The following is a 16,873-nucleotide window of genomic DNA, read 5'->3' on the forward strand; positions in this document are numbered from 1 at the left end:
CAGCAAAGAAAGCAGGCTTGCTTCTGACGGGGATGTTTCAGTCGCTACCCAAAGCTTGTGACCATTGGTAGATTGACAGTCCGGTGCAGCATATATACAGATACTTAAAATCCAATCCAATCCACTTTATTTATAAAGCACATTTTATAAACAGAGTTTCCAAAGTGCTGCACAGACTAGTAAAATAAAAAGTACAATTAAAATACAATAAATAAAGGTACAAATTGAATTTAATCCAAAACTCAAAGATCAAATAAGAAATAAAATAGTAAAATAGATATTAAAATATAAAAAAACAAGAAGCAAAGCAATAAAAGTATAAAAAAATAAAACCAATTAAAATAAAAAGTAAGAACTAAAAGACACAGGACCATACGACTCACTCCGAGTTAAAAGCCAGAGAATAAAAGTGGGTTTTAAGACGAGACTTAAATAAAGGTACACATTGAATTTAATCCAAAACTAGAAGATCAAATAAGAAATAAAATAGTAGATATTAAAATATTAAAAACAAGAAGCAAAGCAATAAAAGTATAAAAAAATAAAACCAATTAAAATAAAAAGAAAGAACTAAAAGACACAGGACCATACGACTCCCTCCGAGTTAAAAGCCAAAGAATAAATTGGGTTTTAAGACGAGACTTAAAGAGTCCCCGGAGAAAACCCACGCATGCACGGGGAGAACATGCAAACTCCACACAGAGATGGCCGATGGTGGAATTGAACTCAGGTCTCCTAGCTGTGAGGTCTGCGCGCTAACCACTCGACCGCTGTGCAGCCTTCAGCCATAACCAATGAAATGGTTTTCTGGGATAAAATGCATTATGGGAAAATTAAAAGTTTTTTTTTAACTCATATATTTCTTAGCTACACTTTGAGTGTAAAGTTGCTGTGTGATGAATATAGTGTTCGTAATAAAATAGTGTTCTAGATGACAGTGTGAGTCAATCATTCAAATCATTCAATTAAACATTCATACCTATGGACAATTTGGAGTGGCTAATTAACCTAGCATGTCTTTGGAATGTGGGAGGAAACCGGAGTACCCGGAGAAAACCCACGCATGCACGGGGAGAACATGCAAACTCCACACAGACATGGCCGAGGGTGGAATTGAACTCGGGTCTCCTAGCTGTGAGCCCTGCACGCTAACCACTCGACCACCGTGCAGCCCGGGAGTGAACATATCACGTATAAACATGGTGTTCTTGAATGTAACTCGGTTACGCATATTGGAGCATTAGCATTAGTATTCAGTTAACTTTGGTGACTATTTTCATGACCAATAACATGAGATTGAAGCTGTTTTTAATCTGAAGCCGGCCACCTCTGCATCTGGTCTTCATGTTAAGCTTAGCTAACCATAGTCAGACCGTAATTGTAACGACTTGAGACAAAAATGGACTCGGGGCGGAGAAACACACAGGGCTGCGGTAAAAATACCTAACGTACAACAGACTCCAATTACTATGCAAAAATCCTGAAACCAACACAACAAGGAAGAATGTGAAAATACTGTGGTATGCGCGGGGGGTAAAAATTTTTAAAAAAAGCCAATGTGTGTGACTCCGAGACCAAAGACACCCCAAAGTATAAATCAGTATGGCAGTTGATGAAAAAAAGCAAAGTGTATCGCAACCTTTTCTTGGTCTTATTTTGAACCTGTGTCTTTTCCAGTGAAGGGGACTGGTGGGACGCACGCTCGCTCACCACCGGTGGCAGTGGTTATATTCCCAGTAATTACGTGGCTCCAGTGGATTCCATCCAGGCTGAGGAGTGAGTAGACACAATGCATAACAGTGGGGGAGTGTGGGAGTTTTAAAAACCCGGAACCCGGTTTAAATCGACACCCTGTGGAATCCGACCAACTCATAAAGTCCTGGTCCACTGTGTTCTTATTACGAAATAGTAAACATGGACATACATAGTCAAGTGCTTTTGTAGACATAAAATGTGAGACTGAGTCATTTCTATGACAAATATAACAACAACATGTGTTGTTGTATTGTTAACTTCATCAGATGAAGCATCCTCTCGGATTCATGAAGTTAACAAGAATTGAGCGATGGTTAAGAGGGATCGCAGGAAAAGAATCCAGCCTGCGAGCACAGTTCAAAACGTAAACATCGCCAAGAGCAGAGTACCTTTCTCTAGTGTTTATTTTACAATCTGTACTTTAAAGAATACCTCTCAGGAACTCCATTCCTGAACAACCAAGTTGAACTGACTGAACTGACACAGAGACACTGGGATATAAAAATTTTTGTTTGGGGGTTTGGCGACCCCCCTTAGTTGTTCTTTTATAACATGCTTTGCTAAATTTCTGAAATGTGAAGATCATCTTTTACGTAAGTTTACGGTCCAGATAGATGGAAGAATGTCCGGATAAGACGTAACTTCTTGGTAATGGCCCATCATTTGTTATGAACTCTGTTGTTGAATAAACGACTATGGCCCCTTTCTCCCGCTAATGAGCTCAATTTGTGGACTCGAGTCAAGAAACAATCAAATTGATCTGACACAGGGACACTGAGATATAAACAAGGGGTATTTTTGTTTTTGTTTGGGGGGTTTGGGGACCCCCCTTAGTTGTTCTTTTATAACATGCTAAATTTCTGAAGTGTGAAGATTTTTCGTAAGTTTATCAAATGTTTGTCAAATGTTACACTACTGTAGATGGAAGAATGTCCAGATAAGATATGATAAGATCATATTAAGTTCATATTATTATAGCTATTTATAGACTAGAGTCAAGAAACAACCAAATTGATCTGACACAGGGACACTGAGATATAAGCAAGGGACAGTTTTGTTTGTTTAGGGGGTTTGGGGACCCACCCCCCCCAAAGGGGATAAATATTTGTCGAATGAATCTGCTTCGCCCTCAAACTCCAGATGTGTCATTGAGCGGTGTCTCAATACTCCACCATATAATTCTCATAATTCGGAGCCCTCATAGTCCATAGCTATTTGATCATGTGGCCCCATAACAAGCGTGGTTACTATGGTTGAAGCAATCCTACTGTCTATTTAAACGAGTTACTCGAGTTACATTAGCAGTCTCCGAGCACATTAACGGTTTTCTGTTCGTTCTTTCATACTTGTGGGGATTTGGATCTTGAAAAAATGTGCAATCTTCGCATTGCAAATTTTGTTCCCCAAAGACAAGGTTGCATTTATCAACTAATAAGTCTGCTGTTTTGGGTAATAAGTTCCCCCTCTTTAATTACAGCTGGTACTTTGGTAAACTGGGCCGAAAGGAGGCCGAGAGACAGTTATTGTCCACCGGGAACCCACGGGGTACTTACCTCATACGGGAGAGTGAAACCACAAAGGGTAAATCCACGTACGTAGTTTTCAGACAACACTTCAGACAACACTGATCAACACAAGTCCTCCGCTCCCAGGTGCCTTCTCCTTGTCCATACGAGACTGGGACGATGTGAAAGGCGACCACGTCAAACATTACAAGATCCGGAAACTGGACAGCGGAGGCTACTACATCACCACCAGGGCTCAATTTGACTCGCTACAGCAGCTGGTTCAGCACTACTCAGGTACGTCAGATCATCCTTGGGGGAGGGAGAAAGGAGACAGATACAGAGTTGTTCATTTGTTATTCTGCGTTCTATGAGCAAATCAACCACACACATCACAAAGATGATTCAAGGATTTCCTGGCTGGAATGGTAATGTAATGTAATGGTAATGGTAATGGTAATGGTTTTATTTCATTTGAAGATGCATCAGATTACAATTGAATGCATCCCATAATCAGTTCCCAGTTCCACATGTCCAAAAGGAGTAGGAAGAAGCAAAGCTTATTAAATCCTACCCCTCCATCTGGTACTTTTACAATCAGTAACTGTTACATTTGTTCACTTCCTGCTTTCAATAATACAGTTTTTTTTGTTTTTTTTTTTTAAATAATGTACCTCGTACCGAAGTACTCGGTGATATGAGCATCCAATGCCATAATGGGTACCATAGTAAGTGTCAATATAGTGATATATATAGCACATCATGACCGGTTCAAGACTCTTCATCCTTGTATTTAGCAAACATCAACTGCTTGTATTGTTTCTTCAATTGGCTCATCGTTGTGCATTGTTTGATTTCCTTACTCAATCCATTCCATAGTTTGATTCCACATACTTAAATGCTATGGCTAGCATAACGTAGTCCTAGCATAGAAATGTTTCAAATGTACTTCTTCCCTGAGATCATATTTCTCCTCTCTTGTAGAGAAGTATTGGATGACATTTTTAGCTAACTGCTTATTTTTAGCCTTATGCATTCTTTTAGCTGTTTGAAGATGAACTATATCAGCAAGTTGAAGTATTTGTGATTTTAGAAATAAGGAGTTAGTATGTTCTCCGTAGGCGGCATTATGAATTATCCTTACTGGCCTTTTTTGCAGTACATTTAGCGAGTGAAGATTTATTTTATAGTTATTAGCCCATATTTCCACACGATAAGTAAGATATGGTAGAACCAGAGAGCATCTGTCCATAGTGTCCCAACTCGAAAATAAATATTATCCGTTCTTCACAGAGATTGAATCACCAATGAGTGGATGCTTAGTTTGGGCACTCGATTTTGGACACACTATGTGGTCGTACAAAACAGAATCCTATGAAAATGGGGGCATACAAAAAACGATGTTCCTTTGTACTTATTGGCATCATGATAGATGTGGACTATTTGACCACACCCAAAGTAGGTATGGTGCAGCAGGGCTAGCAAACAATAAGAAATACATGTGCATTGTGTTGTATTTGTCAATGTTTTCTCTCTGTGTGTTTTTGCTTTCTGCATATCTTTGGATAACACGAGACATTCTAGGCGGGCAATTGTGACGCAGTCTTTTAAGTAAAATAGAAAAATTAAAAATAATTAGAAATTGCACACATTTTTTGGTTAAATGCGGAGGTAGTCCTTTGTCATTTTACCATCCACTTAGTCCGGGCACCATCAACCGCTGGCAGCAGGTTGTTCCCCTAGGGGGAGCCAAGTGTTTGTAGCAATGGTGCCAAGATTGCCCTCAAAATGGAAAAAAAAGCTTTTAATGGAGGAGTAATTGATTGTACTTATCAACCAGGATCGAATCGTTATCGCTCCGCTTCATCGTTCTAGGAAAGGCTTTGTTTTCCTCTTAGCTGTGGATACAGTGCACACATATTGGCATGTTAGAAGCACTCTCGTGGGCCTCTATCTCATCTTAACGGCCCCGTGCAAACACCCTGGACACTTATCTGTGGGTGCGAGGGGGGAGACGGGGCTAACGCTGTCCTAATCCACTGGCTTAATCGATAACAAATACAAGTGCTTCCTCTGGAGTAAAAAGCAGGGTATGTTGGATTTCATGAGCGGAGGAGAGCTAATTGAAATGGAAGCAAACATCTGGTGTCGGAGTCGGGTGCACTTGAATGCCTCTCATGTGACGTAAAGTCAACATTTATATGTTTACCTGCTTTTCAACATGACGGATTCTTAGAAGAAGCAAGCATCACTCCTTACGTAATGAGCCACATCATCATAACGGAGGGGTGTCCAAACCTTTTCTAGCCAGGGACACGAAGTGAAAACATTTTTTTCCCCCATTTTTGCAGTTGGGTAATATTTCCACACAAATAATCTTCTTAAATTGTTTGTTTGGTAACAGCAAAAAGGACACGCAACAGCAAATACATAAACAAAAATACATTTCTGGGGATCATTGGGGCATTCATTGGGTGCTGCAATGACGTCAGCCTCCCTTTGGGCTTTGGACTCTGGGTCCTCTAATTCCATCTGGTGGACAGATGCAGCATTGCACTGCCAGCTACCATGTTCCTCCCCATTAATAATAATTAGTTTTGTTTTTTTTTTTAAATATACCCAACCTGGCATATGTACATGGGTTTCCTTTAGACAACTATTGAAAATGACTGATTTCTACTTCCTGTTTCCTGTTGTGAATTTCTTTCCCATTGCTTTGCTCTTGCTGTGTTGTCATCTCTCCATACTTTCTTCCTCTCACTTCCGCATCGCCCGAGCAGACCGAGCCGCCGGTCTCTGCTGTCGTTTGGTGGTTCCCTGCCACAAAGGGATGCCCCGCCTCGCTGACCTGTCAGTCAAAACCAAAGACGTGTGGGAGATCCCGCGGGAGTCACTGCAGCTGATAAAGCGTCTCGGGAATGGGCAGTTTGGGGAAGTGTGGATGGGTACGGATCTTCTCCGGAAGAAAAGGGCTTGCATGGAGGAGGCCACACTCGGACAGTCCAACAATCCAAAACATGATTTAACTGGGGTGGTTGTCTTTTCGGGCATTGGACACTAAAGACTCAGTCCAAAGATGGCCTCCTTCACTGTCCTCACTGCATGCCCCCCCCCCTGTAGTTAACTGTATGCCTTCCCTCCTTCCCCTGTAGAGTGTGTGGATGGTTTGTGCTTTCATTTAACGGGCGTGTGTGTCAACTCCATCCCTGACACTGTGGGCTTGAGTCATGACGCCTGGGAGGTCAGCAGAGACGCGCTTGAATTGGAATTAAAGCTGGGGACAGGATGTTTTGCTGAGGTTTTTTACGGTAAGAGGAACACATAATAACAAAATGTTTGTTTTTTTCCACTGTCAAGGAAAATCTGCTACTAACTCCAAAATAGACAAGGCAAGTACTGCGAGTATAATGAGAGGTACAATTTGAATCAAAGGAGACAATACATCGATACAACCTGAACAACAACAACAACCTGAAGTTTCCGGAGAAATTCTCTGACTATTCATGCTAAAATGTTAGTCGTTTGGCTGATGGCCTCCTCCTGTCAGGGGCGGAGTCGTTGAAGGACGGTCTCGCATGCCCAGACACTCAAGGCTGTTTGAATCAGGTGATAAGCATGTGGAGGACTTCTACACAAAGGATGCTGCTCAAATCAGATAAAGGCTAAGGACATAAAATAATAAGAAGCACATTGCATTCATTTTAAGGAATTGTACAAATATAATATTTTTTTATACACACACATTTATATTGTATGTGATTATAGGTAATGTTTAATATTGAATATCAAAGCATTTATTGACTGAAAGCTTACAATCGAGCAAGGAAAAAAATTGTTTTTGGTTGGGAACTGATATTGTCCTGAAACGTACGCATGTTCTACTGCTGATCACTAAAGAACGGAAAAAAGCAGAAACAAACTTTTTCTTACTGATGAAAGAAAATTATGCTTGAAATGTAGCTTTTCCCCCCCAAAAAATGTTTTTAGTTGGGAACTGATATTTTCCTGAAACGTACATATGTTCTACTGCTGATCACTAAAGAACGGAAAAAAGCAGAAACAAACTTTTTTTTCTGATGAAAGAAAACTATGCTTGAAATGTAGCTTTTCCCCCCCAAAAAATGTTTTTAGTTGGGAACTGATATTTTCCTGAAACGTACGTATGTTCTACTGCTGATCACTAAAGAACAGAAAAAAAGCAGAAACAAACTTTTTTTTCTGATGAAAGAAAATTATGCTTGAAATGTAGCTTTTCCCCCAAAAAAATTGTTTTTAGTTGGGAACTGATATTTTCCTGAAACGTACGTATGTTCTATAAAGGAACCCCTTTAAGTCAACAACATGTCTGGTCCACCGTGTTGTTATTATTACTAAAAATTAAACATTAACACGGGTTACTGTCATAACATCAACATAACCGTTTAAGGGGCGTTGACATAAACGGGTTCTACCTACCCTACTAACCATGCTAGCATGCTAGATGACGGTGTGTGTGTGTCTTATTTACGATTCTACCCCGCATCCCGTGGCAGAATGAGATCAGTGGAACAATCATGGCGTGGCGTCTGATGGCCGCGCCACAATCACAGAGGAGTTTAGAGGTTTTACTTTTGTTAATCATCCCACCGAGGATTATTTAGGAACTAGGAAATCCTCACTGGATTTTGGCTTTTTGAAATCTAAATCTCATAACCAGTTAATGATGCGTCTGCATGAGAAAATGTTCTCATAGCATCTCCTGATCTCGTGCTGTGTGGCATGTTTACATCCCAACGTGACCTTTTCATGCATGCCTAACCGGTCATCCTGATGATGAGATGAGATGTTTGGGATGTGTTGTGCTGATGTTTGCATCTGTGCCAGGCACATGGAACGGCACCACGAAAGTGGCGGTGAAGACTCTGAAACCTGGCACCATGTCCCCTGAGTCCTTCCTGGAGGAGGCTCAGATCATGAAGAAACTCCGCCATGACAAGCTGGTGCAGCTCTACGCTGTCGTGTCCGAAGAGCCCATTTACATTGTCACAGAGTACATGGGCAAAGGTACGGGGTCGTTACTGCTTGCGTGTCACAATGAATGTGTTCCCTAGTGGGCGGACTTAATGGCGGGCGGACAGATGTGTAGAAAACAGGAAGTGACGTCAGAGGTTCAGAGTTGAGTTTAATCTCGTCATGGGTTATTATATTTTTATGTTATTAATTGGGCTGCACGGTGGTCGAGTGGTTGTGGCACGTGCATGCGTGGGTTTTCTCCGGGTACTCCGGTTTCCTCCCACATTCCAAAAACATGCTAGGTTAATTGGCCACTCCAAATTGTCCATAGGTATGAATGTGAGTGTGAATGGTTGTTTGTCTATATGTGCCCTGTGATTGGCTGGCCACCAGTCCAGGGTGTACCCCGCCTCTCGCCCCAAGACAGCTGGGATAGGCTCCAGCACCCCCGCAACCCTTGTGAGGATAAGCGGTAGAAAATGAATGAATGAATATGCCCTTTGTCACAGTTGGTGTAATGGTACTGCTGCTGCCTTTTCACACCCCTAGACACTTTTTTCTTGTTTTGATACTTACTTCTTAAATGAATACAGCAAGTTTTATTCCAATGGCAGATTGTTTCAAGTGGTTTGTGTTTTTGTACCTGATTCCACTACAGGAAGCTTACTGGACTTCTTGAAGGATGGAGAAGGACGAGGGTTGAAACTGCCCAACCTCGTAGACATGGCAGCTCAGGTGTGCTGGGATTTCTATTTTAAGACTTTTTGACAAAAACATGTACTTAGTCGTATGCATAAGTTTGCATTTTGTTTAACTCTGCATACATTTTGGTAATGGTAATGGTAATGGTTTTATTTCATTTGAATATTCACAACATTTTAGAACCCCTGCTTTGTACTATACACCCGTTCCACTGGGAAACTGCACCAGTCAGGTCCTCAATTTTAAAAGGGAAAAAAAAATGTGTCAACCTACATGACGGACTTAAATATACTGTATGATCCACCGAAGTGACGCTAACGCTAACTAGGACACACGTTTCTAATCAGGGCAATCAACTCTTGAAGGGCGTAGAATGTAGACGCAGAACCCCCAGAGAAGGCTTTTCATGGGAATACGATGGAGGTGATCTGTGTCACTGACAAAAACAACAATGTCAAGTGTTGTTGCACCACAATTATATCACAATTATATCACCACCAGTCATGATGTGCTATACATATCACTATAGTGACACTTACTATGGTACCCATTATGGCATTGGATGCTCATATCACCTCCTACTTCGGTACGTAATAAAATAAAATAAAATATTAGGAAAGCAGGAAGTGAACAAGTCAGCTCTAGTCAGCATACTTAGAAGGTCATAAACAGGCTTTCTATGCTCTCAATACAAAAAGTCTATTTATGTCTTTAATGTTTTATTTCCCCTTATATGTCTACAATATTGAGTAATAAGAATGTAAAGGAGACTATAGGGGTGTTATTTCATGACTAGAGGGCTCTAGTCAAGTTAAAAAGCATATTTAGAAGGCCGTAAACAGGCTTTCAATGCTCTCAATACAAAAAGTCTATTCTTTAATGTTTTATTTCCCCTTATATGTCTACAATATTGAGTAATAAGAGTGTAAATGAGACTATAGGGGTGTTATTTCATGACCAGAGGGCTCTCGTCATGTTAAAAAGCATATTTAGAAGGCTGGAAAAAGGCTTTCTATGCTCTCAATACAAAAATATTCCATGTATTAATAAGGAATCCTACTTTGTTGTTGTGTGTTTTAGGTGGCAGCAGGCATGGCTTACATCGAGAGGATGAACTACATCCACAGAGACCTTCGCTCCGCCAACATCCTGGTCGGAGATAACCTGGTATGTAAGATCGCTGACTTCGGCTTGGCCCGACTCATCGAAGACAACGAATACACGGCTCGGCAGGGTGAGTCTTGTCCACTTCGAGTACCATCGTTCGCTGTACAACTTGATGATTACGTTAGCGTGTCTTTGGTTCAGGTGCAAAGTTTCCCATCAAGTGGACCGCCCCGGAGGCTGCGCTGTACGGGAAGTTCACCATCAAGTCCGACGTTTGGTCCTTTGGCATCTTGCTGACAGAGCTGGTCACCAAGGGTCGAGTGCCTTATCCAGGTGAGCGTTACAACACTCGGGATGGCAGTGAAGTGTTCACGAATCACGTAGGACGCCGCCATGCTGCCCTTGTTGGGTTTTTTTTTTCCTACGACTTTTTCCTGCGGCCCCCTCGTACCGTTTTATGACAGTAAAAGGTTCCTTATGGTTGGATGATCTTTTCCAAATTGCATTGGCGCCAACTGGCACCAACTGGCACCAACTGGAACCAGCCCAGTGGATTCCTAGCATTAACAATCGTATGTCCTGAGTGGCGCTCAGTTTTCAAGGTTCAACCAATTTTCATATTTGATTCCCAGGCATGAACAACCGCGAGGTTCTGGAGCAGGTGGATCGAGGCTACAGGATGCCGTGCCCCCAGGACTGCCCCATTTCCCTGCATGAGCTGATGCTGCAGTGTTGGAAGAAAGACGCGGAGGAGCGACCCACGTTTGAGTACCTGCAGGCCTTCTTGGAGGATTACTTCACAGCCACTGAGCCTCAGTACCAGCCCGGAGACAACCTCTGAAATCTTCTCCTCTGCTTCTCATGGGTCTCTCTGGTCTGGAGCTTGGACACCATCTATACTTCCTGGTCTTGCCTCACTTTTCTTGGGGGGAGGGGGGCATCTGTAAAGCTTCCTGGGCTCAACCCGACCATATCAGTTCCTTGGTCTCAAATATACGTACTGGTGCAGGGAGGGGTGGCGTCTAAACTTGGTCCATTGACAAGGAAAAACATTGAGGGACCAAAAGTCAATTCATGCCAATGAAAATACACGCTGTGGGCCGGACTTTGGACACCCCTACCTTCTTGTACGTGATGGTCAGAGTGCCATACCTGTAGTCGGTGTTTTGTTTTTTTTTTTTTTAGCTTGTTTTAGTTTGCTTCTGTTCAAGACGACGAGGCAGTAGGTTTGTTATTCCTACAGACTCTCACCGTCCTCCGTCATATTTTGTCTTCTCCCCGCCGTTTTCTTTCACTTTCACTTCTCAGAGCTCCAGTCGTCTTGACGCCGACTGCAAACTTGTAAGATATGGAGAAATTGTTTTGCCCGGGGAATGAAAGGAGCTACCATACCTGCTGTAATCCTATTCTGGCCTCCGCTCAAATAGACGCCTTATTTTTCCATGCATTAAATAGAAGCGGCCGGCGTGACGCAGTTACACGGTTACGCTTTTCATTCCCCTTGGAAGTAACGGTCGACGTCAGCGGACAATCGATGGGCGTCGGCGTGTCGCTCCAGCGCAACACAAGCATTTCTACAAATAAAAGCCTCCTCTCAGATAGATGCCTCCTTCAAATAAATGTGTGCTACTTTGGTAGTTTATCAAGTACATTGTGTACATGTCATTATTCCAGGGCTACCAGTAGTGGTGGTGATTTTTTTACTGATTCTGTATGATGAGTCACTGAAGTGAATTGGGTACGGAAATACCCGTGAGTCAGTAAAGCTCAAGTTTTTGTCGAGACCCCATGAGTCAGTGAAATTTGAGTCTTCGTTAAGCCCCGAGTAAGTGAAACGAGTGTTCACCAATCAGTGAAACTCAATTGTTCGTAAAGCAAACGTGAGTCAGTGACAAATCAGTCTTCATTAACTCGTCTTGGTCAAACTATGACTAAGTGAGCCTCGAGTCTTTATCAGCCCACGAGTCATTGAAACTCAAGTCTTTGTGGACCTGTGAGTCAATGAATCTTGAGTCTTCATCAACATGTGAGGTAGTGAAAATCGAGTCTTAGTCACCCAATGAGTCAGTTAACCTTGAGTCTTTCTCTTCCTCAGCCTGAGTCAATGCAACTCAAGTCTTTGTCAATCCCTGAGTCAATGAAACTTGAGTCTTCCTCAATCAGTCAGTCAGTGAAAGTTGAGTCTTCGTCAATCAGTGAGTCAATTAAATTCAGGTTTTTGTCGAGCACTCTTGAGTCGTTGAAAATCAAGTCTTCGTCAACCTTTGAGTTAGGGGACGTGAGACTTCCTCAACCTGTGAGTTAGTAATACTGAGTCACAGAAACGATATCCATGTGGTACCTGTGAGCCAGTGAAATGTGATTCTTCTTCAACCTGTGACTCAGTAAAACTGGCTGACTTAGAGAGTGAATCGTTCATTGTGAGTTGATTGGAGTTGGTGTACTTATTACGAGCGAGCAAGTGAACAAGTTAACGAGTGCGATCATGATATGCACATCTCGACCACTTTGTGGCTTTTTAAAACAACATTAAGGTCTTGTTTGGCAAAAGTTAGCATTGATGTATTTCCATATTTAATATCAGACAACAGCAGCACAGTAATACGTTGCTTTTGTGATATTTATGAGTTACGTTTACCAAAATAACTCTTGGATGTGGAGTTGAAAAATGAAGTATGGTATTGCACTTTGAAGGGAACATGTTACGGACAACTGACTTTTGAATTTGCTTATCCAAATATTTAGCTATATGCCCACGTATGAAGGTGTGAAATGTTATTTGTTTATATCATCAAATCATTTACATACGCTCCCTGGGCTTATAGGATCCACCATTGTCTTTTCTCACAAGAGACTACATGGAAATACGATCTCGTCAAAGCCAAAGTAGAACCACAGTAATGTCGGATATACTGATTGGCAGATTTTCAGGGTGAATTTTTTTTCCCACGCTGCTCTGACCAACACGCCCGTCACAACAGTACCGCCCCTCAAAACAGCCTGCTCTGAATATTGTGGAATTTGGTCCAAGGAATGTTATGGAAAGACACAAAGGAACTGCTTAAATCTGTGAAAAAAACGCAGTAGGAGTCGCAAATACTTTGAACGTTGGCCTTCGCCGAGGCTGCCCTTTGTCACTGATTCTATTCAGAACTTTCATAGACAGAATTTCTAATAGCAGTTCGGAGGCCTTCTGATCTGGTTTCTGCTATTTGCAGAAAATGTGGTCCTGATGGCCTCACTGGACTGTGACCTTCAGAATTTACTGAGACTGGGTTTAGATGAGGAGACTCGACACCTCCAAATCAGAGGCCATGGTTCTCAGTTGGAAAAGTCGGATTGAGTTCTGCTTCCCAGTTGGGAATGAGGACTTCAAGTATCTTAGGGTCTTGTTTTGAGGTAAGGTCGGAGCGTGAGGTCGATAGGCGGATCGGTTCAGTACCAGACCATGGTGAAGAGAGAACTGAGCCGGAAGACGGAGCTCTAAATTAACCGGTGGATCAACTGAATGTTCCCACCCTCGACGACGTAGGCTTTGGGTTGTGACCAAAAGAACGAGATCACGGATTGCTGAAATGAGTTTTGTCTTGCTGGACTCACCGAAAGAGCTAGGATGAGGCTGAGGCGGCCCGGGCTTCAAGTCCATCTGCTTCCTCACCAGCTAGTCGCTATCAGTCTGCAGGGCCATAAAATATTCCATTTCAAGCTTCATTAGGTTATTTTCTGCTCGAGTAAATGAGAGCTTGGTGAGCGGCGCCGTGAACCCCGCCTCCCAAACGACACCCATCCTTCCCTCATGCCATCCATGATCTTGTCCTGGTGGAGCCATAAGCATCTGGCGTTCACCAGGAAGACAACCAACCTCTAGACATATTTACCAGCTACACTCAGCTTCATCTGGTTTTTTTTGTTGTCATATATCCATCTGTCTCATAGCTTTATTGCAGAAGTTAGCATGTAAGCTACTGCCTGGAAGGAACTGACCATGGAAGGAGTCAGTGTGACCATTTTTGTTACCGTGCAGAAGATCTACTACCCACTACTTTGCATCGTGGGTATTCCAGGTAGAGCATGACGTTTATTTATAAAGGTACCAATGTAACATCTACTTGGATTATCAATATCAATTCTAACTTTTAACTTAGATTTACCACATTATATATATATATAACCATAGGGGATTATACAGTATACAGACTAAGTGGAACATTTATAATGTTTTTTTTCAAATGGCATATCGCAAACAGTTACGGTTGGAATGTTTTTCATCCAGCTTTGTTTGCGATCAAGTAGCTTAACAATGGACCCCGGGCATAATATTTACGACTTTATTTATTTTGAGAATTAACTAGTAAATTTAAGACCATATAGTAAATTTACAACTTAGTTAATGACTTAATTCTTGCTGTATTATGACTTTTTTTCCTGTGAAAATGTATTATTTTTTCTCATAAACGTACAACTTTATTATCTGAGATTTTGAGAATTAAGAGATTAAATGTCAGAGAATAAAATCGTAAATATGTGACATTTAAATAACTAACAACTAAATTAATGATTTAACTTTTTTCTCATAAGTTTACGACTTTATTGTCATTAATGTATGCCTTTTTTTCTTGTAAATTCACGATGACTTTGTTCTCATAAATGAAAAAAAGTCATACATTTTAGGACATTTAAAGTGGTGAAAGATTCCATCATTATAACATGGTGACACTTTTTGTCCTTGATACCGTATATGTACTTTGAATTCAACAATATTTAAAACAATATTTAGCTAACAGGCTTTCCATAGTAATGTGGAGGCTAATTATTAGCAACATTTCCCTGGCTTCTTTTCCATGAATTCATTGAACAACTATAGTAAGAAAAGTGAAATTGTCATATTTGACACTCTTTTAAAGTACAAGAAATGTTAAATTGGGTTTAAAATGCCTTTCATGGTACAAAATAAGCTTGTGGAAATGAGCTAGCTTACCTGTAACATTTGACGCCATTTTGGGGAGGTCATATCAGGCCGACTACTCCAAAATGTTTCCTATACATCACCTAGGGACTAATGAGTTATTAGCACAAAGGGACTAATTAGCACAAAGCTGTATAGGACACATTTTAGGACATTTAAAGTGGTGAAAGATTCCATCATTATAACATGTTGACACTTTTTGTCCTTAATACCGTATATGTAATTTGAATTGAACAATATTTAGCTAACAGCCTTTCCATAGTAATGTGGAGGCTAATTATTAGCAACATTTTCCTGGCTTCTTTTCCATAAATTCATTGAACAACTATAGTAAGAAAAGTTAAATTGTCATATTTGACACACTTTTAAAGTACAAGAAATGTTAAATTGGTTTTAAAATGCCTTTCATGGTACAAAATAAGCTTGTGGAAATGAGCTAGCTTACCTGTACCATTTGACGCCATTTTGGGGAGGTCATATCTACTCCAAAATGTTTCCTGTACGTCACCTATAGGGGACTAGCGATTGAGTTTATCACAAAGCAGTATAAGCCACTTTTTAGGACATTTAAAGTGCTGAAAGATGTCATGTTTGTGACGTGGTCAAGCTAAAGTTATCAAATCTATGATGAAGCTATCAAATAAAAGGTTAAAAACTAGAAAAAACAATAACAACAATAAAGTGTACAGTGTAGTCTCGTCTTCAGAGTGATTTGCTGCCCCCTGGTGGCGAAGTCAATTCAGAGCCGATATGGAAATTATTTTTTTTCTTGTTTTGATTTCAGCAAATCTCTTCACCTTCTATATCATCTGCTTCCGCAAATGCGGCATGTCCGACACAGCCATGGTGTACCTGAGCTGTCTGGCCATAGTGGACACTTTCTACGTGGTGTGGGTCATCCTCATTGACCTCACCCTCACCTTTTGGGTGCTGCAGCCCTTCTGGCACTCCCACCCGTGGTGCAGCATCCTGGGCTTCTTGCAGTACGGTTCCCTGTACAGTTCCTCCTGGATCGTGGTGGTGTTCACCATCGAGCGCTACCTGGCCCTCCGCAGCACGGCCAAGCAACACTTCTCCCAGGCTCGGGTCACCAAACTGACCTGCGCGGGCGTGGTTGTTGTGTCGCACTTGGCGTCGGTGCCGCTCTGCTGGATCAACGTTATGGAGTCCGTCGACATCACGGTGGACGGAGAAAATGTCACCTTGCCTCGATGTCAGTACCGGGATGAGACCTACTCCACCGTTATCGTGTGGGTGACCACGTTCCTGTCAGGTGGGATCCCCATCGTGCTGGTCATCGTCTTCAACTACCTCATCGGGTGTCACCTTCACCGCGCCAGCAACCTCTTCACCAAAGAGGAGCGTCGTGTCATCAGGGGGCGGAGCACCAAGGGGATGGTAAGGAGGACCATCCTCCTGCTGGGAACCGTCTCTGCGGCCTTTGTGGTGCTCAGCCTGCCTCGCTTTGTCACGTACTGCATCCTGAGGACCGAGTACAACAAGGTGGACTTCGACCGCAACAACTACCGCATCCCCATCAATATCGCCGGCGACGTGGCCAACATGCTGCAGAACCTCAACTCCACCACAAACTTCTTGCTCTACTGCGTGGTCAGCAGGCGCTTCCGACAGGAGCTGGTTCGAACGCTGACTTGTACAGCGTCCGCCCGTGACCCCTCCTCGTACGTCACACAGACTTTGAACGTCTTTTCCGTTTCAGAGTGTAAGGCCACGCCGTCCCAAGACCGGCCCAGAAGAGAATCCTCAACACTATAAACGAATGACCAACCTCAGAACTATTCATTGGAACGTAATGGGGGGGTCCAAACTGTGGCATGCCTCCATT

General features: G+C 42.1%; 2 protein-coding genes and 1 long non-coding RNA gene across 7 annotated transcripts in view; 2 read left to right on the top strand and 1 right to left on the bottom strand.

Moving 5' to 3' along the window:
- fynb (FYN proto-oncogene, Src family tyrosine kinase b) overlaps positions 1-11,660 on the top strand; it is a 38,671-nt gene extending 27,011 nt beyond the window's left edge. For 2 of the 5 annotated variants that reach the window (XM_058065542.1, XM_058065541.1), the window contains exons 5-14: positions 1,678-1,776; positions 3,233-3,336; positions 3,408-3,557; positions 6,041-6,205; positions 6,413-6,568; positions 8,124-8,303; positions 8,911-8,987; positions 10,035-10,188; positions 10,263-10,394; positions 10,694-11,660. In XM_058065542.1, the coding sequence (XP_057921525.1) occupies positions 1,678-1,776; positions 3,233-3,336; positions 3,408-3,557; positions 6,041-6,205; positions 6,413-6,568; positions 8,124-8,303; positions 8,911-8,987; positions 10,035-10,188; positions 10,263-10,394; positions 10,694-10,902 (1,426 nt within the window). In that variant the 3' untranslated portion in view covers positions 10,903-11,660. The remainder of the gene's footprint in view (positions 1-1,677; positions 1,777-3,232; positions 3,337-3,407; positions 3,558-6,040; positions 6,206-6,412; positions 6,569-8,123; positions 8,304-8,910; positions 8,988-10,034; positions 10,189-10,262; positions 10,395-10,693) is intronic. The other 3 variants (XM_058065543.1, XM_058065544.1, XM_058065545.1) reach the window with 3 other exon arrangements.
- Positions 1,198-15,786, bottom strand: LOC131124407 (uncharacterized). Its single transcript, XR_009128933.1, has 4 exons — positions 15,473-15,786; positions 15,040-15,117; positions 13,662-13,737; positions 1,198-3,572 (listed from the first exon to the last, which is right to left on the bottom strand). It is a non-coding gene; the product is annotated as an uncharacterized LOC131124407 (long non-coding RNA).
- Positions 11,833-16,856, top strand: LOC131124391 (probable G-protein coupled receptor 139). The gene is made up of 2 exons (XM_058065546.1): positions 11,833-14,125; positions 15,812-16,856. The coding sequence occupies exons 1-2, from the start codon at positions 14,047-14,049 to the stop codon at positions 16,801-16,803; spliced, it is 1,071 nt and encodes a 356-aa protein (XP_057921529.1). The 5' UTR covers positions 11,833-14,046; the 3' UTR covers positions 16,804-16,856.
- The last annotated feature ends 17 nt before the right edge of the window (positions 16,857-16,873 follow it).

This window comes from Doryrhamphus excisus, chromosome 1 (genome assembly GCF_030265055.1).
Source record: "Doryrhamphus excisus isolate RoL2022-K1 chromosome 1, RoL_Dexc_1.0, whole genome shotgun sequence".
Classification (NCBI taxonomy): domain Eukaryota; kingdom Metazoa; phylum Chordata; class Actinopteri; order Syngnathiformes; family Syngnathidae; genus Doryrhamphus; species Doryrhamphus excisus.